Consider the following 23,321-nt stretch of genomic DNA (forward strand, 5'->3'; position numbering starts at 1 on the left):
ATTCCATAGTAGCAAGTGCACACCTGCTTGTCTGCCAGACAAACTATACTATCAGCCTGTATTGTATGTACTTAGTCCTAGTCATCCACAAACCACTACATGCTCACGAAATAGCCAAAATTAAGTAGCAGTATTTTTATTTCTGTTCTTTATCTCAAAGTCACAGTGAAGCCTTCAACATAGAATAAATACTATCACCTCACTGATCTAATGTCAATTATGCTCATCTAGGTAGTGAGGAACACGGCTTTATGATGATATCAACAATTAAGATAAACAATAATTAGATACAGAAATCCAAGAGATAATTTCAAATTCTTTAATTAAATTTGGTTCATCTTCCTAATTTTCTCAATTTGGTTTTTCTGATTCAGTCCCTGGATAATAACATGCAGTATTTTGCAGTTCAGTAGGATTGGCAAAATTAGCAAATTATTGCAAAATTCCTATATAACTAAATCTTTAGTAATAACATCTGATGTTCAGAATACAAATCTGGGGAATGAAGTCTCTGAGAGGATAGCCAACAATCAAGCCTTACATTTATAAACTGCTGATGAGAATCATGTTGAACAATGTCATTGCTCAAGTAACTATTGGTTATAACATACAAATCTTTCTTGGTTCTGTATGATAGTATAGAAACCAGATGGAATCATACTGTTTGGTTGGACAAAATAGTGACTACACATCAATATAAACAGAATCGTATTCCATGTTTGACTGAATAGTTACTACGTCAAATGGAAGAACATTATCTTAATAAATTACCAATTAAATCAAAAACACAAAAGTCTTTTAAATGTATTTATTAATTATCAGAATAAATAAGACATTGTGTGCACCAATATTCCTTTGTCAGGCTGATAAACAAAAATATATAATTCATGTTAAAAATCTCAAGTCTTTTAAACACCAAAATTTTTATTCTCATGCATTCCAAGCAAAACTATATGTGAATTTGGACTAGAATCTTACTATGGGTTCATTGTTAGCATTATTATTGTTGAGTTCAATGATATTACACAAGGCTGGTTTAACCTTCTATTTTAAAAAGTGTTTTTTACGTTTTATATGACATATTTTGAGAATTACATTGACATGTACAATTACAAAGTAAAAAATACCAACAAAAAACACTATCCAATCATTCTTTTATTTCACTCTATCTCAAGCAGAGGACCTCCTTTCCTGTCCTCTTGTGTTTTGTGTAATAAATGAAAAAGTAAAAGAAAAAAAAATACAGCCCAATTAGCAATCAGTCATTTAATTTCGTAACCAATATAAATGGTATATATCTAAATTGAACCCACAGTATTCTAGAACAATTTTTATGTAGTTCAGATCTTTTTTACATAACCTTTTTTAGTTAAGACTGTTATCAAAAACAAACAAGTTAAATATCGTCAGTAAAAAAAGACTTATTTATATACTGCTTCTCCAATCATTACTGCATTCTTCACTTTAAATAATTATATCCACTTTCTTTCACTAGTAACAGACTTTGAACTGACAACCTAAGCTTTCGTGACATTTCAAACTTGATGATAGGTCTATATAACTGTCTTAAGGGTCACTTGAGAATATATTTCACTAGTGGCTGTCATGCATAGGAAGAAGGATTTTATTTTACAAATAAACCAGATGCTCTGCAGGGCACAGCTTTATACGACCGCAGAGGTCGAACCCTGAACAGTCGGGGCAAGTATGAACACAACATTTAAGCTTGATACAGCTCTGAATTTGGATTGTGATTAAATAGTTGACACAACATAGGTTTCTGACACAGAATGAATGTGGTCTAAGAACTTAAACTTAAAAACTTAAAAATTTTAAATTGGACATTTACCTATTATGGTCTAATATCCAAAATCTAAATACATGGTTAGATTCAGCATATCAAAGAACCCCAAGAATTAAATTTTTAAACTAAGTTTAATTTTGGACCCTTTGGACCTTAATGTAGACCAATTTGAAAACAGGACCAAAAATTAAGAATCTAAATACACAGTTAGATTTGGCATATCAAAGAACCCCAATAATTCATTTTTTTGGTGAAATCAAACAAAGTTAAATTTGGACCCTTTTGGTCCCTAATTCCTAAACTGTTGGGACCAAAACTCCCAAAATCAATCCCAACCTTCCTTTTGTGGTCATAAACCTTACGTTAAGTTTCATAGATTTCTGTTTACTATACTAAAGTTATTGTGCGAAAACCAAGAAAAATGCTTATTTGGGCCCTATTTGGCCCCTAATTCCTAAACTGTTGGGACCAAAACTCCCAAAATCAATTCCAACCTTCCTTTTATGGTCATAAACCTTGTGTTTAAATTTCATAGATTTCTATTTACTTATACTAAAGTTATAGTGCGAAAACCAAATGTCTTCGGACTACGACGAGGACGCCAACGTCATACCAATATACGACCAAAAATTTTTCAATTTTTGAGGTCGTATAAAATAAGCCTTGTTCAGGAGAAAAGAAACCCAACTAAAGGAACCAAAAAGTCACTACTTTAAACAGCACCAGAAATCAGTTTTTTACCTATCATCAATTTTTTTTATATAACAAACATTTTTCTGAACAAAACATAAAAAAACAGCCTTTTGAAAGAATTTTCAGCATTCAAAATTTGAACAACTAATATATTCCTAATTAACAAACTAACAAGCAGGAAAAAGGAACAAAAACATCCAACATTTTCATAAACTTGTTAGATTTGTAAAAAATTCAGGATTAGTCAGAAGTTTTTGTGATTGTCAAATTTTGAGCATTCAGCAAGCTACAGCTCAAACTTATATTTTTTTCTTCGCCATAATAATGGATTATTTGAAAGGTTGTATTCTGTTATATCCCTAAAATCTGAAATAAGAAATAATTTCTTGGAGAGCAATGAATATAGCAGTATTTGTACCTTATTTTCATCATTAAACATGGTTCTTCACCAATGGTAGCGAAAAGTAAAACAGTTTTTTTGTGGCATTGATACATATTTTCAACAAGGGTGAAGTAAGGCCTAACCTATCTGTCACACAAGTTCAGCTCCCAAAATAAACAAAAAAACCTACCAAGAAACACCCCTCCATAATTAGGGCCTACTATTCAAGATGTTCTCATTATCTTATGAAGATTTGTCAATCATTAAGGTTTTTTTTATGTTTTTTTCGTTATATTATTCTGTAGAAAGCAAAGCAGTAACACTTGATATAATATCTTCCAATGCAGCCATAAATGGTTCCTGTATATGGTAAGAAGTGTTTTTAAGGACAAATGCAATTAAACCAAAGGTTGATGACAGTAAAATTAAATTATAATCATCAGACATAGGGTCACTCAAAGAAGACAATCTATAAAAAAACAGTAGAAAATTTATAAATCAAGATCAGGATATGACTTTCATTGACTACAGAGAATCTTTATTTACACTTTGACAATAAATTACTGACGATTCGTTTATTTTCATGGGAATTTATTTTTGTGGATTGAGGGAAAAATGCATGTTTGTAGATATTTGATATTATGTTTTTGCTATAAATGCATACAAGCCAAAGAAAACACTTTGTTGAAAATTAAATTTCATGGTTGACCCTTATCCATGCAATCCAAGAAAATAGAAATCCCACAAATCATAATGAATCTACAGTACAGTGCATGTAAACCACAAACCAGGAACTTAAAATAAAAGTAATTTTCTTTACAGTTCAATAAACAATTTTAATACACAGTACTCTATAGCTGTCAAGGAGACCAGAAAAAAACCTACATCCCACATTCTATTCATTTGACTAACTATCAGGAAAGAAACTTTCAGATGACAAGATGCCACTGGTTTTCTGGTATTCTTAGAATATTCTTTGACAGAAATAGCACTTTAAAGATTTCTCCTACGATGAATAATACTAATAGCTATTGCTTAGGAAGTGAACACATATCACAATGGTCTTTATCTGTTGTGTTTATAAATGTACAATGTGCACACGTCCAACTTGAGCCTATAGGAGGTAATGGTGCAGCCTTCGGTCCAACGTAAGATGATGATGGCCTTCCTGGAAGTGGAGTGGGAACTGAAAAATAGAAAAATTCTTTATTAATTTTTACTTATTGTGCACAAAGAGGTCATTTTGATGTTTAAGAATCAGTTAAGGGTGTTGGCAATCAAAGTGATGGAAATCACTCATGGAAAGATTAGAAGAGTAGTTTGAAAATTTTCACATTAAGGTATGGTGGGGAAAAATGAACATTAATAAAGCACTATTGCTGAAAATTGCATGAACAGCAGGTCTTTAGAAGGAAAAGTGCTTTTCCAGTATGAGAATTAAATGAGCTCATTTAATTAAATAATAAGGGTCTCTTAATTTGCACAATTTTATTTAAACTGCAGTTTATATCTTATCAGAATAATGTTGCCCGTTCTGAACATGTTTAAAAAAAAAAAAAACAATTGCAAATCAAAAATCCTTCTAATAAATGCTTCCAACTATCATTGTAAGACATAAAATCTAGACCAACAGCTAAGAACTTTAAAGTGTCAACAAAAATAATCTAAATATGTTGTTTTGGGGCATTCTGTGAGTTGAAACATAGGTTATATGACATTGAAGATTAAAAGTTGTAGAGTAGTATTTCTCAAAACAGGACATTGAAAATGTACTTTTTCAACGTAAACAACTTAAAAAAAAAACTTATTTTATTAAAATTTGGATTCTTTCTTATAAAAATATATATTCACTTCTAATAAAAATTCAAATGACTAAAATAGACATAATGATTGATGGGGAATAAATTAATAAACAATGGTTTGTTTTAATTAAAAGTTTAAAAATTTTAAAACTGGTTCAAGCTTATTCCTGTCTATTTTCCTGATGATAAAAAAATAAGTGCACTAATCTAAATTGTTGATTAATTACAGATGATTATTGGAAATTTATCAAGTAAATTATAGGCCTTACTTGAATAGCTTTTATATATTCATATTTCATTTTTTTTTAAAATCTTGTTAATCCATTGATCATTTATCTTTCAGATATAATTTACAGAATCACTTTATGTATTGTAAATCAAAAGTAATAGGCAATAAATAAATCTATCATCCTTATCTATATATCAAACATCTATAAATATAAACATTTGTGTATTCAATAATGAGGTCAAATATTTGTATATTGAAGTTGTATCTTGAAGGTTCTAATTATATAAGACTGAGGTTGATAAGTAATGTGGTCAATTTGATTGACAGTTTAGGAGGTGGGGCATTGTAAATAAAGGTCAGACTTGTCTCTGATTGTATGGTGACAAACTCAAAAGCGTTTATCTCAACAAGGATCAAGAGCGTTATCTTCACTAATAAATTCATTGAAACAAATATATGTGACTACTGAACAACAAATTTTTCTATTCGATAGTATGGTTGGATCCGTTTTAAGTTATGGGTCTGAAATATGGGGTTTTCATCGTGCTGGTGATATAGAGCTTATATATAATAGATTTTGTAGATTTATTTTAAAACTTGGTAAAAAAGTCCCTTCAATTTTTTTATATGGTGAACTTGGGCACTTGCCATTGCATATTTTGAGAAAATATAAAATTCTGAAATATTGGATTCATATTGTAACTAATAAACCTCATATTGTATATGAAGTTTATAAACTTTTGTATGAAGATGCAAATAATGGTAAAATTAATTGGGCATCTAACGTAAGAAATTTGTTATGTAACCTTGGATTTAATGATGTATGGATTTCACAAGATACTAGTAAATTATCATTTGATTGTATAAAAATACGTATTAAAGATCAATTTTTACAAAGCTGGAATTCAGCTTTATAAGAATGTAACAAACTTTGTATTTATAAACGATATAAACTAGTATTTGGTTTTGAAAAATACTTAGATTTTCATTTTTATGTATCTATATTAACAAAACTACGTAGCGGCACACTTAGATTAAATGTTGAAGTTGGTCGTTATCTAAATACTCAAAGAGAAAACAGAATTTGTATATGTTGCAATATGAATGTTTTAGAGGACGAGTATCATTTTGTTTTATCATGTCCAGCGTATAGATCTGTGCGTATTGAATTTTTACCTTTATTCTACTGTTCTTGGCCAAATCGGCACAAGTTAGATAATTTATTACAAGCTAATTCTAAATCTCTGACAGTAAAACTATGTAACTATTTAAATGCAGCTTGGAAAATTAGATCACATATATTGTCATAATATTATTGTATACTCTGTAACTACTGTTCTCTGCTGTCTTTTGTTTGTCATATATTGTATATATTTTCGTTTGCCATAGCATGTATTATATGCTTCTTGCAAATAAAGTATTCATTCATTCAATGACAGTTGTCAATCACTATAGTATTGTATCAATACCCAATTACCTAATCAAAATGTTATAAAAAAAAGCCTGCACATCAACACACCTTAGTTACATACATTCTTGGATGAAATGCTCCAAAAATATACCAATTTTTCAGTTCATATGTGTATTATGTGCAGATACATGAGAACTATAGGAAACTATATTTCAGTGTGAATACATTTAGTAACAGTAGCTAACCTGTCGTGTTGTTAGGGAGGCCAGTGCCTTAGTAAAGATTTAGAATCTTTCCAAAAACTAGAAGATTTTTATATCTTTTTTTTTTATATTCTGTTAGCACAATATTTGAAAATCTATGCTATCTTTTAAGGATATCACTTTATTGTTTAATAGTATTGAAGGATATTTTATTATTCTTGAAAAGACTAGGTTTTGTGTTGCATTGTCTGATAAAAACGTTGAATACATTATAAAACCAGATGCTCTGCAGGGCGCAGCTTTATACGACCGCAGAGGTTGAACCCTGAACGGTTGGGGAAAGTATGGACACAACATTCAAGCTGGATTCAGCTCTACATTTGGATTGTGATTAAATAGTTGACACAGCATAGGTTTCGGACACAGAATGAATGTGGTCTAATGAACTTAAAATATTTTTTTTGCCTTTGAGCAATTCACTATGCTGTTGAATATTAATCCTCTCAAAAAAATGTTTGAGGAAATTTTCTTTTTATTTATGAAATCTGAAATGAGAAAAATTTACCTACCCCAAAATTTTTTTTCACATCCCCCTTTCCCTTTTTCCAAAACTGATCTCAATTCAAATTTCTAATGGAGTTTGCAACAATAACTACTCATTTAAATACATCATAAAATACTAAAATGTAACAAAAGGTGCTTGTTATCACTGAATGGTAAAGATTGTTTTAATTTATCAGTTGGTAGTAAAAGTGAATATACATTGTATATTGTATAAAACAATGATTTATGAAGTTGATTCAACTACTATTCTGGACAAAGAAAGATAACTCCAATCAATTGAAAATTTCTATATTTCTTGCTATTGTGCAATACTGTGCAATTGAAAATATTTGCTATTGCACAATACTGTGCAATTGAAAATATTTGCTATTGCACAATACTGTGCAATTGAAGATTTCTTGCTATTGCGCAATACTGTGCAATTGAAAATTTCTTGCTATTGCACAATACTGTGCAATTAAAGATTTCTTGCTATTGCTGAATACTGTGCAATTGAAAATTTCTTGCTATTGCACAATACTTAACAAGAATTCAATTTTTGTTAAAATCAAACTTAGTTTAATTTTGGACCCTTTGGACTTTAATGTAGACCAATTTGAAAACGGGACTAAACATTAAGAATCTTCATACACAGTTAGATTTGGCATATCAAAGAACCCCAATTATTCAATTTTTGATGAAATCAAACAAAGTTTAATTTTGGACCCCGATTTGGACCAACTTGAAAACTGGGCCAATAATCAAAAATCTAAGTACATTTTTAGATTCAGCATATCAAAGAACCCCAAGAATTAAATTTTTAAACTAAGTTTAATTTTGGACCCTTTGGACCTTAATGTAGACCAATTTGAAAACAGGACCAAAAATTAAGAATCTAAATACACAGTTAGATTTGGATTCAATTTTTGTTAAAATCAAACTAAGTTTAATTTTGGACCCTTTGGACCTTAATGTAGACCAATTTGAAAACGGGACCAACAAGAATGTGTCCATAGTACATGGATGCCCCACTCCCACTATCATTTTCTATGTTCAGTGGACCGTGAAATTGGGGTCAAATCTTTAATTTGGAATTAAAATTGGAAAGATCATATCATAGGGAACATGTGTACTAAGTTTCAAGTTGATGTAACTTTAACTTCATCAAAAACTACCTTGACCAAAGACTTTAACATGAACTTTGCACTATCATTTTCTATGTTCAGTGGACCATGAAATTGGGGTCAAAACTATAATTTGGCATTAAAATTAGAAAGATCATATCATGGGGAACATTAAGTTTCAAGTTGATTGGACTTCAGCTTCATCAAAAACTACCTCGACCAAAAACTTTAACCGGACGGACGAACGGAGGCAGACGGACGGACGGATGGACGAACGGAGGCACAGACCAGAAAACATAATGCCCCTCTACTATCGTAGGTGGGGCATAAAAATTAAGAATCTACATACACAGTTAGATTCGGCATATCAAAGAACCCCAATTGTTCAATTTTTGATGAAATCAAACAAAGTTCAATTTTGGACCCTTTGGGCCCCTTATTCCTAAACTGTTGGGACCAAAACTCCCAAAATCAAACCCAACCTTCCTTAAGTGGTCATAAACCTTGTGTTTAAATTTCATTGATTTCTATTTACTTATACTAAAGTTATGGTGCGAAAACCAAGAATAATGCTTACTTGGGCCCCTTTTTGGCCCCTATTTCCTAAACTGTTCAGACCTCAACTCCTAAAATCAATCCCAACCTTCCTTTTGTGGTCATAAACCTTGTGTTTAAGTTTCATTGATTTCTATTTACTTATACTAAAGTTATAGTGCGAAAACCAAGAACATGCTTATTTTGGACCTTTTTGGCCCGTAATTCCTAAAATGTTGGGACCAAAACTCCCAAAATCAATCCCAACCTTCCTTTTGTAGTCATAAACCTTGTGTTAAAATTTCATAGATTTCTATTCACTTTTACTAAAGTTAGAGTGCGAAAACTAAAAGTATTCAGACGACGACTACGACACAGACGACGACGCCAACATCATACCAATATACGACCAAAAAATTTTTAATTTTTGCGGACGTATAAAAATTGCAAGGTAAGGGGAATTAGCCAAAACATATTCAGTATTCATAAAGCATTCACTTAGATATTTGCTATGGCTACATGAGGCGCATTCATCTCTTCCCTCCTTTCTTTAAATTTAAATTTCGTTAAATAATTAATTTGTGTCACACACATACTTATTGTTAACCAAAAAGACAATTGAGAACCAAACTTTGTATCAAAGAATGAATTTCCATGTTTGGCTAAGACCTAATAAATTTGTCAACAGACATGGTGTACAATGATTACATATATAGATTCTACAACTGCATCAAGTGCGATATGATATTTACCCACTATAGACAGTTAAAAATTCAAATCTAAAATGCGAGACTTGACGAGCGTTTAAAATATTTAAAATTTAACTGTCGAGAGTGGATAAATATTGTATAACACAAGATTTGGTGTTAGAATCTTTTTTTCTAATGATTTTAAAACAATATGCAGCTACTGGTATTCATTTTTTTTAAATGATCTGCAATAAATTGCTTCGGTGAGCGCAGTCTGATATGACTGCAGAGGTTAAACCCCGAACAGCTGGAGCAAATTTGGACAAAATATTCAAGCTTGATACTGTCTGAATTTGGATTGTGATCAAATTTTTGACATAGTATAGGTTTCTGAAACAAAATAAATGTCAAGATCTTACATATCTATTGCGCAATACAGTGCAATTAAAGATTCTTCTTGAAATATTTCAAAAATTTGAAATTTGAAAAATTTGTAAAAAAATTACAACCCCTTAAAGAAATTTGAACCCCAACAAACTTTTTGAATCGCCCCTTTAAGCAATTACCCCCACACTCAATCCCAGCCTTTCCTTTAAAGTATTGAACCTTGTAGCACAATTTCAGAGAGATCCATACCCTTAAACACATTTTATTATCTGGAAACGAGAAAAATGCTTGTTTTTGGCCCCTAATTCCTACATGAATTGGTCAATTAACCTCAAACTCAATCCTAGCCTTCCTTTAGTGATATGGAACCTTGTGGTACAATGTCAGAGTGATCCGTACACTTACACACAAGTTAATGTCCAGAAACTACAAAAATGCTTGTTTTCTGGTTTTGACCCCTTTCTAGCTGTAAAGTCCTAAACTGCAGGTACCATAACCCCCAAAATGAATAAAAACCTTCTTCTTGTGGTATTAAACATTGTGGTATAATTGAAATACTTTACACAATTTATTATCCTGAAAGTAGAAAAATGCTTCTTTTGGGCCCCTTTCGGGCCCCTAATTCTAAAAAGTTGGAACCATCATCCCCAAAATCAATCCCAACCTTCCCTTTGTGGTATTGAACCATCTTATTAAATTTCATAGAGATCCATTCACCTTAATTAAAGTGATCATCCGGAAACCAAATGTGTCTTTGGACGACGCAGACAATGACGATATATCATACCATTATACGATCCCAAATTTTTTTTGCGGGTGTATAAAAAGATGTGTTCTTTCTATGTGATGTCATTAGGCACGGTCACTTTTTTAATGCCATCACAATAGGAAATTCAGTTGAAAGCAAGAAAATTCAACGTCATAATCGAATCTTGATCAATGAAGAACTGAGATCAAATGAACCACATGTTCATTAAATTTTTTTATACGATGGGTGCAGAAAGGGATAAATAGACTAAGAATTAGAGAAATATTCTTATCACATGAACTCACCATGTGCTGCCATCATTTCTTCCACTGTTGCCCACTCTTCTGTCTTTTTAAACTGATGAGCAAGTGTCTCATCATTATTTCGCACTGCATCCAGTAATATGCATATTTTTTCCTGAAAACAAATGAAATACTTATGACTATTACTTTTTATTTGATTGTTTATTTATTTAAAGAGGATTGCCAAGAGTCAGAGGCTACATGTTGGTCTCCTCATATAGCCACATGTTTTGGTTGTGTATATCTAAATTTCTAAGTTTGGAAAAGGATGCATATGTTTTTATAACTAAAGGGATAGTTTTCATTATAAAACCTATGTAAATATACTTTTTTCTGAAGAAAATTCTTTGATTTGTCCACATTTAGATAGTTTACCTTTTTTTAATTGCTTGCTTCCAAGACATATTTTTTGTATACAAAGTTACCTTAGCGCGACCCGTCTCGTAAAAATCTGGTGATCGCAATACGCATGGATCTCTCATTGAAATAAACTATTATCATGATTATCTGATTGTACATGTTATACACGTGCTCAATATCCATGCTTCTTTGTTTATTGTTTACTATAAGGTGACAATTGGTAAACTTCCGCTTCAAAACACTACAAATAATTAGCCGCCATATTTTCACTTCATAACAGAGAGAGAGAAAAAAATGACGAACATACGATATGTTTGTGTAAACAAGAGCTGTCAAAATGACAGTAAACCGGATTCTTTAACATTTATTTGTGTTCTGGCATTTATCAATATTGCAAGGACCAAAACTCCTAATAGGTAAAATTTATGATTATCAATATCAAACTTGACTTCCATGTTGTCAACAATAACAACATATAAACTAGATAGAAAATGACCCTCTAGCAGGACAAACTGTGTGCCCTTAATGCATAAAGTAAGAAAAAATAAAAGTCCACCTACCTAGGATTTTGAATTTGACCTCCATTTTGTTGTCAGTAACAACATATTAAAATTTTAAAAGGTTTGGTTGAACGGTTCATGAGTAAATGTACGGACACAACATTTTTTAAACTTTCAAGAACCGTAACTCCTGAACAGTAAAAGTCAAATTCGTCATTATTGAACTTGACCTCCATTTTGTTGTCAGTAACAACATATTAAAATTTTAAAAGGTTTGGTTGAATGCTTCATGAGTAAATGCACGGACAACATTTGGTTGCCACACGCCCGCCCGCCGTACATCCCCAAATCAATAACCGACATTTTTGACACAAAAATCCGGTTAAAAATGATAAAATCGTGCACAGAAGACTAATGTATGATAAATACATGCATTGGTTCAAGAATTGAATAAACATTATTTTTCACCAGCTACTCATTTCATCTAACTTTAAAAGAATCACTTCTTACATCCTAGTGTAAAGAACTTCATATTTGTATGCCCCTCACAAAATAGAAAAGGAGGGGGGAGGTATTGTTTACTGTTGCACTGTATGTCCACTATAAGAATAAATATTACTTTTAGAAATGTATCTTTAAAGAATTTAAAGAAATCAATCTTACAAGACTTGCTGCTCATTACATTGCATCTCTTGATTTTTTGTTTACGCATCTTTAGGAATTATCTGTAATCAGGACTTTTAATGCAAAACAGCAAAACAAGAATATATTCTATGCATTACTGTGCTGGGCTCATTTTTCACATTTCCATGTTTAGTGAACAAATATTCTGTTTCAAAACACTTATCTGACATGGTTTTTAAGAAGTTCACTTAAGGGCATACGATACAGTTACAGGGGAGGTAATGACGTTGCTAACGTAAATTATTATTTTCGCGACGTCAAACGGTGACTTATCGGGAAAAGATGCAGTTTTCGGCTATTTTTTAGCATTCAAACTGATTTAACTTGAAAACGAGTTCATGAACCCCCTTTTTTTAAAATGACATTTAGTTTGATTACGTAAGAAGATTATGTGTACCAATTTTCATGAAAACGTAAATAGTGCAATTTTTTTAAATTTAATAAATATACAGCCAAAAATTACGTTTTTTTCCTACATTCATGATCATTTAATAAATTAGAGTTATTTGTAAAAATAAAATGTACAAATTTATGCAATATTTATATAACACACAAATTACAAATTATTTAACAAAAAACAGATCGTGTTTATCTTATAAAACAAAAAAGTTATGTATTTCTTTCGAAAGGAAAAATATGTCCACAAATCCTTATTTTGAGAAAATATCTGAAATTTGAACCTCAATTTACTCAAAAAGTAGCACATGAAGGTATATTTTTTATAACATATTTGATTTGATCAGGTTTAAAATAGCCTATATGCAAATTTTCATCAACTTGTAAATACAGGATCAAAACTGTATTGTATGCCCTTAACCATATGTGTATCCATTCAATCTTGCTGACTCTTATGATTCAAATTCAAACTGTGTGTATCACAATTTTTTTTATAAATTTGATATATTTCATTTATTACTTTACCTTTAATGGTAATAGATCTGATGTGCTGAGATAAAGCAGTAAATGAAAGTTTGCCATAGCTTCTAAAAATCGGTTTGGTGGAAACTGTTGTAAATAGCTTGTCAATGCATTGAAATCCTGAAAAAATAATGAAAATGAAATTAGATCAAGTTAGACAAACTGCATTTAATTTGGATGCATAAACAATCATTCTAAATTTCTATATGTTTTAGTCCTGTTGAATATAGTTGTTTACCTAAGAAAATGTTAATTCTACAATTTTTCATGTTACTAGATAATATTTATATTTATCATATTTTTCAAACCTATGAAATTTGATCTATATGGAGAAGGAAGTGATTTCTGAATGTAAAGTATCTGTACTTCTAATCTCATTTTGCTACTTACCTGAAAAAGTAAAATCACAAAAATACTGAACTCCGAGGAATATTCAAAACAGAAAGGTCCTAATCAAATGGCAAAATCAAAAGCTCAAACACATGAAACAAATGGATAAGAAGTGTCATATTCCTGACTTGGAACAGGCATTTTATTATGTAGAAAATGGTGGATTGAACCTGTTTTATAGCTAGCTAAACCTCTCACTTGTATGAGTCTTAATACAGTTTTATCTGGATTCTACCCTGATTACAGCAGCAATCTTTAAGTTGAGAACTTCTTTAGTGCCTCGTATCAAACTTTATAATAAACCTACTGTCTCTTTTTTCTCCTTAACTGTGGTTGTCCCCTTACTACAGCAGCAATCTTAAAGTTGAAAATTTCTTTTGTGCCTCGTAATTAAACTTTATAATTAACTTAGTTTCTTTTAGCTACTTACGTGTGGTTGTCCTAAAACATGTCTGTTCTCAACAGGAAAGGATGTGACTTCTGTATGTAGATGAGATCTAAATGTATACTGTGGTTCGACAGGGAATGCTGCTGGCATATCTAGTAAGAGATACTCCACAGGAAGAGGACGTGCAAGTTGTGTAACCTCATTTCCATAATTATCCTTCACCTGTTAAAACAGTAATAATACAGTAAAATTTATATCTAGAATTTATGTCTAATAAAACAAGAATGTGTCCTAAGTACATGGATGCCCCATCCACACTTTCATTTTCTATGTTCAGAGGACCGTGAAAATGTGGTAAAATCTCTAATATGGATTTAAAATTAGAAAGATCATATCATAAGAAGTTTCAAGTTGATTGGACTTCAAATTCATCAAAAACTACCTCGACCAAAAACTTTAACTTGAAACAGGACAGACTAATGAACTGACGAATGAACGGACACACAGACCAGAAAACATAATGCCCATTAATGGGGTATAATAAATGGGGCATGAAAAAGACAACAACTCAACATTATTAATTTCCAGAAAAAACACTAATCATTCTTCCATACAAATGCTAAGTTATATACAAACAAATTTATGGATGGATAGATGGTTTGACTGACAATGAACAGGGTGACTGCAATACACACCTGGTTCAATGAGTAGATGTATACTTATGCATAAACATTTCTATGATGTTTTACAGTTGTATTTATAATTCTATCTTTATTGGTACATTTAAGGAATGACTGTAATATTTTTTCTGTCTATGAAGAAATAACATAAAAATTTGGTGCACACTGAATAACGCGCGTAGCATATTTTTTATGCGGTCCAGCGATTTACAGAAAAGAGCGACGATTTACAGAAAAGAACTGAAAAGAACCGAAAAGGACCAAAAAGAACCGAAAAGGACCGAAAAGAACCGAAAAGAGGATACATATATATTTATTATATAAAGTTAAAACAATGTATATATATTCACGGATTTTTTTTTTTATATTGTTATCATTTCTTCGTAATATTTAAAATGAATGCATTATTCAACTGTAGTCTTATATTGTGCATTTATAGGGATACATTGTATCATGGATATGTGAACTTACAAAAAAGAAACAGTATAACTTGGTTTTTAAGTAATATTTTTTAAATATATAATGCATGCTTAATTATCATTTATTTTTCATCAATGATTTTAATCTTATCATTTAAAAAAAATTGTTTACATAGATATAAGGTGTGGCAACTCTCCATCCAAGTCAAAATTTGTACAAGTATTAGTAAACTATCATTGGCTCACACCAAACAGCAAGCTATAAAGGGGCCCCTGAAATGACAAGTGTTAAACCATTCAAACGGGAAAACCAACGGTCTAATCAATATAAAAAACGAGAAACAAGAAACACTTATGAAACACAAACCACACCAACAAACGACAATCATGCACTGAACATTAGGTTCCTGACTTAGGACAGGGGCAAATAAATGCAGCGGGTTTAAACGTTTTGATAAGCCGGTGATATTACATGTTTTTAATATAAATACGAAGTAAAAATAAATGAAAAGCTAATATTCTCGTACTATAAAAGTTTATCCTAACATTTAAACAATCATTTCTTTTGTTTATATTAAGATGCACGATGTCAGTATATTGCCAGTGGCAGTGGGTATGGTTGTATAAAAAATATACATGTCAGCATCACCATTTCCTCTCGGATGTTAAATGTCAAATATACAGGGAGTCCTTAATTGGTGAATTAAAATTTTTCTTTCTATTTTTCTATTCTTTACTATAAGATAGACATCCGACCCTACCTGTAATGTTTCACATGCAAGTTAAAATTAGTCCTACCACAGTATAAGGTTTTCAATGCTTTGCAATATGCTAATCCTTCGATTACAAAAAAAATTGATTTCCTTTTCGGTTCTTTTCGGTTCTTTTTGGTCCTTTTCGGTACTTTTCTGTAAGTCCTCGAACCCTTTTTTATGTTATTTCGAATAGACAGAAAAAATATTACAGTCATTTCTTATAATTTAATTCTAAATTAATTTTTAAACTGTAGAAAACCATGATAAAACATTGATGACGTCACGGTCACATGACTAAATTATGTCTATGGGCTGATAACAAAATAATGTGAGCCAATCAGAAGACACATTACATCCAAAATTAAATTACTCTCCCATGACGTCGTAGTGTTTGGATTAAATGACATCAACAAAATGACTCTTTTGTTATTTAATTAGAGCAAACAAGTGTTAAACAAATCTGATCCTACTACCAATCTTTTCAGCTTACATGGTAAATGCCTAGCATCCATCATATTCACCAGATGCTTGGCTGATATATCAGCTTACATGGTAAATGCCTAGCATCCATCATATTCACCAGATGCTTGGCTGATATATCAGCTTACATGGTAAATGCCTAGCATCCATCACATTCACCAGATGCTTGGCTGATATAGCAGCTTACATGGTAAATGCCTAGCATCCATCACATTCACCAGATGCTTGGCTGATATACCAGCTAACATGGTAAATGCCTAGCATCCATCACATTCACCAGATGCTTGGCTGATATATCAGCTTACATGGTAAATGCCTAGCATCCATCACATTCACCAGATGCTTGGCTGATATATCAGCTTACATGGTAAATGCCTAGCATCCATCACATTCACCAGATGCTTGGCTGATATACCAGCTTACATGGTAAATGCCTAGCATCCATCACATACACCAGATGCTTGGCTGATATATCAGCTTACATGGTAAATGCCTAGTATCCATCACATTCACCAGATGCTTAGCTAATATATCAGCTTACATTGTAAATGCCTAGCATCCATCACATTCACCAGATGCTTGGCTGATATACCAGCTTACATGGTAAATGCCTAGCATCCATCACATTCACCAGATGCTTGGCTGATATACCAGCTTACATGGTAAATGCCTAGCATCCATCACATTCACCAGATGCTTGGCTGATATACCAGCTTACATGGTAATTGCCTAGCATCCATCACATTCACCAGATGCTTGGCTGATATACCAGCTTACATTGTAAATGCCTAGTATCCATCACATTCACCAGATGCTTGGCTGATATATCAGCTTACATGGTAAATGCCTAGTATCCATCACATTCACCAGATGCTTGGCTGATATATCAGCTTACATGGTAATTGCCTAGCATCCATCACATTCACCAGATGCTTGGCTGATATATCAGCTTACATTGTAAATGCCTAGCATCCATCACATTCACCAGATGCTTGGCTGATATATCAGCTTACATGGTAAATGCCTAGCATCCATCACATTCACCAGATGCTTGGCTGATATACCAGCTTACATGGTAAATGCCTAGCATCCATCACATTCACCAGATGCTTGGCTGATATATCAGCTTACATGGTAAGTGCCTAGCATCCATCACATTCACCAGATGCTTGGCTGACCATTTTCAAAGATAAAATTATTCATCTATTATCATCAAAGACATAGTACAGTAAGAAGTATTGTCTCTATTTAAAATAAAAGATCAAAGCAGTTGATTTCAAAATTGTAGATATGCAATTTACGCTGTTTACTTCATTATCAACAAATAAACATAAGGTTTAATAATGAATTATAACAACAGTTACCTTATAGAAGACATCAGGAACATACTGTGTTTCACTAGATTCCTTGACATAACCAAGTTCTGAAGCATCTATCGTTGGTATAAAACAATCATCCCTAACCAAAGCCATACATTGATCTGATACTTGGTATCCTTCAAAGTGGATTTGGTTTGTATCATCACCTATAATGTTCAATCATTATAAGAAAGTATTACAAAACTGGTGGTTATTTACTTCATGACCTTAAATACAAAATTCCACAGAATGGTTGAACTCTGTTATATTCAGGGAATAAGAAAAGAGATATATACAGTAATTATTTAAAAATAAAAAGAAGATAGTATAAAAGTGAATATGTTCAAGTTTACCTGAACAAATGAAGCTGGATAAAGAAAAGAAAATCAACAATCTTTATTAAGTGTTTATGTCCATCTAATAAGAGTGAACAAAACTACATTATCAACAAAGCTGATGTATTTATAGATTATTGTTGATCTTCTCAACTCTCGCTTGAGCTGGTATGGGGAAAGTGAGAAAAGCAATCGAGTTGAGATGACCAATGATAATCTGTTTATTGCTATTCTAACTATAATGACGTTGACAATTTCATGTCAATTTCATTAGCAACGCCACATGCCCCCTTAGTTTCTAGAGATAATTTTCATATCACTTGACTCGGCTGAGAAAAGAAATTTTCAAACAGCAAGATCAAAGGAAAATTTCGTAAAATAGCGTTAATCAAAAATATTCATTTTATATTTCCTCTAAGATATAAGTCAAATGAAAGATTTGTTGTAGATTATGCAACTTTCTTACCTGTGACAACAACTGTGACAAACTTAGAACCAAAATGCCCGTCGGATGATAATTTACATGGATTGGGATGTTTGTTCTGAAAGTGAGCTGCCTGGATACATTCTTCAGCACTCAGAAAATGAGAATTCTACAAGATATTACATTTTATGAGGGAACAATATAAACCCAGTTCATAAAGTATATTTAAAAGCTGAACATATTTGTAACTTAGCAATTTTACTTATATTTTCTCGCATAATTCTGCTTGAGAGCCTTTTGACTTGCTTGTCATTTTTATAAACAAATATTATTTTGAGATATTGTTTGCTGTCCTAATTCTCTTTAATGACTGACAGATTATGCCCCAGCCAATTGTTTAATTTTTAAGCAATTATTTGTAAATATTGAAATTAAAAAAAATAAACTGTCAAATATTTCCTCCAGTTTTAAAAAATTGCTAGCGCAGTTAAATTGTCAGAATTACAGTTATATCCTTACAATATTTCCCCTGAAATGTTTGACAGTTCCTTTGGATAAATCATCAGCTATCAGATCTGTAAAAATCCATCCAACTTGTCGTATTCCTAGCCTCTCTGCCACTTTATTAACGTCATGTTCTAATATGTCCTCTAACAACTCTATGTGGCCTTTTGTATTGATCTGAAATAATGTATATTTTGTTCATAAACTGTGGATTTATTGTTATTGTATAGCAATATAATATTTCCCACAGAAAGTAACCAAAAGTTAGCGTGCAATAAATTCCAATATTGCACTAGTGCAATAAATCTTCAAAATTCATGACGTCATCAACGACAAAATCTTAGTTTAAACCAGTTTTTACTTTCAAAATATTATATTGCTATACAATAAAAGGGTTATTGCATGAATATTGGGGAATATTGTCCCTTGTAGAACATATATTGCACTTCCAAATATAAAATTCTACTCGGGGACAATATTCCCCAATATTCATGCAATAACCCTATATTATTGGTTGGATTCTAATTTTTATGGATTTTATCTGTATTGGGGAACCACAAATTTAAATGTTCAATGAAATTACATTTTCTATAGAAAATTAATGTATGCAGACTAAAGCTACACCAAAAATTTCAAATATCAAAGAAAATGCAATTTTCCTCAATCAACAAAAAATTGGTACACACAAAGATAAATAAATACACAGTTTTAATTGGTACACACAAAGATAAATGAATACACAGTTTTAATTGGTACACACAAAAATAAATAAATACACAGTTTTAATTGGTACACACAAAGATAAATGAATACACAGTTTTAATTGGTACACACAAAGATAAATAAATACACAGTTTTAATTGGTACACACAAAGATAAATTAATACACAGTTTTAATTGGTACACACAAAGATAAATAAATACACAGTTTTAATTGGTACACACAAAGATAAATAAATACACAGTTTTACAGTAAGAAGAGATATTTACTTTATAAATGGAATATGTAATTTTGATGCTCTTTCTCTATAACACCTGGGCATATTTCTCTCTTTTCATAATACATACTTTCAGTAAAATGATATTCCCTTATGCTTGATGTACTGTTATGTTTTATAATCATGCCCTCAATAGGCTATTTACTGGTTCAATAAAGGAATAGTCATATCGATCTAATGATTCATCCGAGGTTCAATACAAGGTTTCCTTCAAGCTTGAATGAAATGAATTTATATATATATTATCAAAAATTTAATATTAAAAGTAAGAATATAAAGTATATTCAATACATGACAATAAGAAATTGAAAATACCTGAGGAGGTTCATAAATAGCTGACACAGTAGCCTTAATTCCTAATGGTGTATCTTTATGTGGTTCATATCTACCATACATAATACCAACTCTCTGACTGCCTGTACTTCTCCAGAAGTTGAGGAAAGTATCAACAATGGATGGATTCTCAAACATGATGTAATCAACATGGCGAAATTTCTAAAATCAAAATGGCAGACAATTTTTTTTAATAATAATTACAGAATAGTTTCTCCTAAAAATCAACTAAAAGTACTTAAAGACTTTCTGAATAAAACAATTTGTAAAGAACATGATATATGTCAATAAATTTATTCAATTTTTTCTTCAGAAACAAAAACGCATATGTCAAATGCAAATTAGAAAATTGTTTTTAACAGATACTTTGTTGACGTCTGGACCAATTAGTAGCAGACTATAATTACAGTAATCAAGAACTTACCTGTCTATTGAGTGTAACAGCATTTGGTTGACATTTAGTACAGATTCCACCTGGCCATGGTGGATGCTCAGTACAGCCGGGTTTGATTTTACAACTCAGATTTTCTAAATATGCAAATTTACCTCTGAAAAATTAAAGGAACCTTAGAAACTATTTATAATTAACTGTATATAATGGGAAATTCTCACAGTTCTTTTCCCCATTCAGTCTAATTTGCCTTAGTGGACGATGTTTGAATAACAGGAGGCTTATCATTTCAACCCATCAAGTGTGCTCTTTTTGGAGTTAATGAAGTTGTTTCTCTATTTTTAAATTTTTGTTGATATTTTCCAAATGGACATAGCTTCAAAAGTTTTAAGCATTGAACAACTACTACAGTTGTCTCTTTCATTACATGCTACAATGTGTGACCTTAAAACTCCATAAGTATTTTCTGTTAAACATACAGCAAATAAGTACAAGATATTTTTTTTAACAAAGACCTGACTTAAACATTTTGTAAGTAAAACAAAGCCAAAAGTTTAAATTAAGAGAATTATTAGAATGTTACCCCTATCATCTTTTCATAATATAATCAAGCACAATAAAGGTATACAGAAGTTCTGCAAAGAAAATGTAATTCAGGTCAAGTTTACTAAAGACTAGATAGCATTAATATTTGTTAAATCTCCATTCTTCTGTACAATCCATCCAATCAATATGTAATCCAAATTTTGTCTTATACTGGCCAGGGTATTCCCAGAAGATGTTAACATACAACAATGTGAAAAACAGATTGAACTATAAAAGAGAGTTACCCATCTAGGTGATCTTATAATTTTCTTTTTGGATAATTCCTTCTTCAATTCTTGAAGCATGTCAATGAATCTTTCACAATGAATCTTAATTTCACAACGAGAGTGAGAAATAATAAAAACATACTTATCTACACCACTGGTCAGTTTTCTGATGTAGGAATGAAATGCTAAGAATTTTATTGGTGGATCACAGCTATTCAGGAACTCTTCATCATATGGCTGAAATAATCAGTGTCATAATCAATATTCACCATATTCACTGGATCATAACTGTTTTACTTTAAACATATTTTTCATAATGGGAAAGTCAATAACATTTGCTCTTAAAAAAATCTTTTTTTATATTGCAATATTCTAGACCAATGCAGGTGTAACACCACCATTGAATTTCCCCTATTAGTGCTTGTTAAATTTGCACTTTTCAAAAAATTGTGCAGAATTTATCTTTGTTTCAAATAAAGAAATACTTGGCATGAGTAAAGGAGTAAAGTTTTATCCTGTCCAGTACTATAGAAAATCAAAGAGCTGATAGCTCTGAAGTGGAAGAAGGTGAATAAAAGGTAACTTGAATTACCATAAAAGCAGCCCCACTTACCCAGGCTGCTTTATTCCATTATCGTTAAAATGTATTTTTTTCTTCAAACAAGAAAAGGTCATAAGTACATGGATTTCCCATCCGTACAATCATTTTCTATGTTCAGTTGACTATGAAAATTAGGTAAAATCTTTAATTTGGCAGTAATTAAGAAGATCATATCAAGAGGAACACATGTGTACTAAGTTTCAAGTTGATTGGATTTCAACTTCATCAAAAACTACCTCGACCATAAACTTTATAACCAGAAGCAGGACGGACGGACAGACTAGAAAACATATTGCCCATAAATGGAGCATAAAAATAGTAAGACTTGTTACATACCTGCCAACTTTTGAAAGTTCCCATATGGGTTTTTACTGCACAACAATTTTAAAGGTTACAATTTTTAGCGACGTATTTTGCAAGATCTGGATTGTCTAGAAAAAGTGTCATATTTGTATGATGAACTTACATGCCTTTTCCTTAAGTCTGTTTGCATGATTCTAGTTATATATTAAATCGGTAGAAAAAATATACATGAAGCTAGCAGACCAGGGTTTATTTTCCAGATTAAGAATATTAGATGCTTGTTGAAATTTCCAATTTTGAATTATGCACAAAGATGGACCTTTAACAGGTTGGGAACAACACTCCAAATGAGGGTAACCTAACTGGAAGATCATCACAACCCACTGTAAAAAATGAACACAAAATAGAATTTTTCAATAAAATGCTGAAAATAGGCTTTAAAGTATTAAAATGCATTGCAAAAAACAAATATTTCATTAAATAAATTTAAGTAGAATATTCCTATGATATTCCTTTTCATATTGGATACAAATTTTATTGAGTCTACTGCAGACACTTTGTAGTCAAAGTGTTTCAACTGAGGTACTACACAGGCGTCAAAAGGCGTCATTATGGAGTAAAGGGGGTGGCGTCAAAAAGCGTCATTATGGAGGAAAGGGTTAAGTACTGAATGGTCAAAACATCATGTTTTTTTATCGACATAAATTTTGTCATAAATGTAACCAAATGATGTAGAAATTGTGTTTTTTCTTCAAATTTCCATCAAATTGTAATGTTTATAGTTCCATTATTGCCTCTCTATTTGAATAAAATAAAATAATAAGAAGAATCTGTTTC

General features: G+C 31.4%; 1 protein-coding gene across 1 annotated transcript in view; it reads right to left on the minus strand.

The window, feature by feature from the left end:
• Positions 1-793: 793 nt before the first annotated feature.
• LOC143046154 (nuclear protein localization protein 4 homolog) overlaps positions 794-23,321 on the minus strand; it is a 33,387-nt gene continuing 10,859 nt past the window's right edge. The window contains exons 6-15 of the mRNA XM_076219177.1: positions 21,723-21,817; positions 20,802-20,925; positions 20,360-20,539; positions 19,062-19,223; positions 18,585-18,711; positions 17,790-17,950; positions 14,134-14,313; positions 13,317-13,433; positions 10,855-10,966; positions 794-4,065 (exon numbers count right to left, since the gene is read on the minus strand). Coding sequence (XP_076075292.1) covers positions 3,908-4,065; positions 10,855-10,966; positions 13,317-13,433; positions 14,134-14,313; positions 17,790-17,950; positions 18,585-18,711; positions 19,062-19,223; positions 20,360-20,539; positions 20,802-20,925; positions 21,723-21,817 — 1,416 coding nt within the window. The 3' untranslated portion in view covers positions 794-3,907. The remainder of the gene's footprint in view (positions 4,066-10,854; positions 10,967-13,316; positions 13,434-14,133; positions 14,314-17,789; positions 17,951-18,584; positions 18,712-19,061; positions 19,224-20,359; positions 20,540-20,801; positions 20,926-21,722; positions 21,818-23,321) is intronic.

This window comes from Mytilus galloprovincialis, chromosome 9 (assembly GCF_965363235.1).
Source record: "Mytilus galloprovincialis chromosome 9, xbMytGall1.hap1.1, whole genome shotgun sequence".
NCBI lineage: Eukaryota > Metazoa > Mollusca > Bivalvia > Mytilida > Mytilidae > Mytilus > Mytilus galloprovincialis.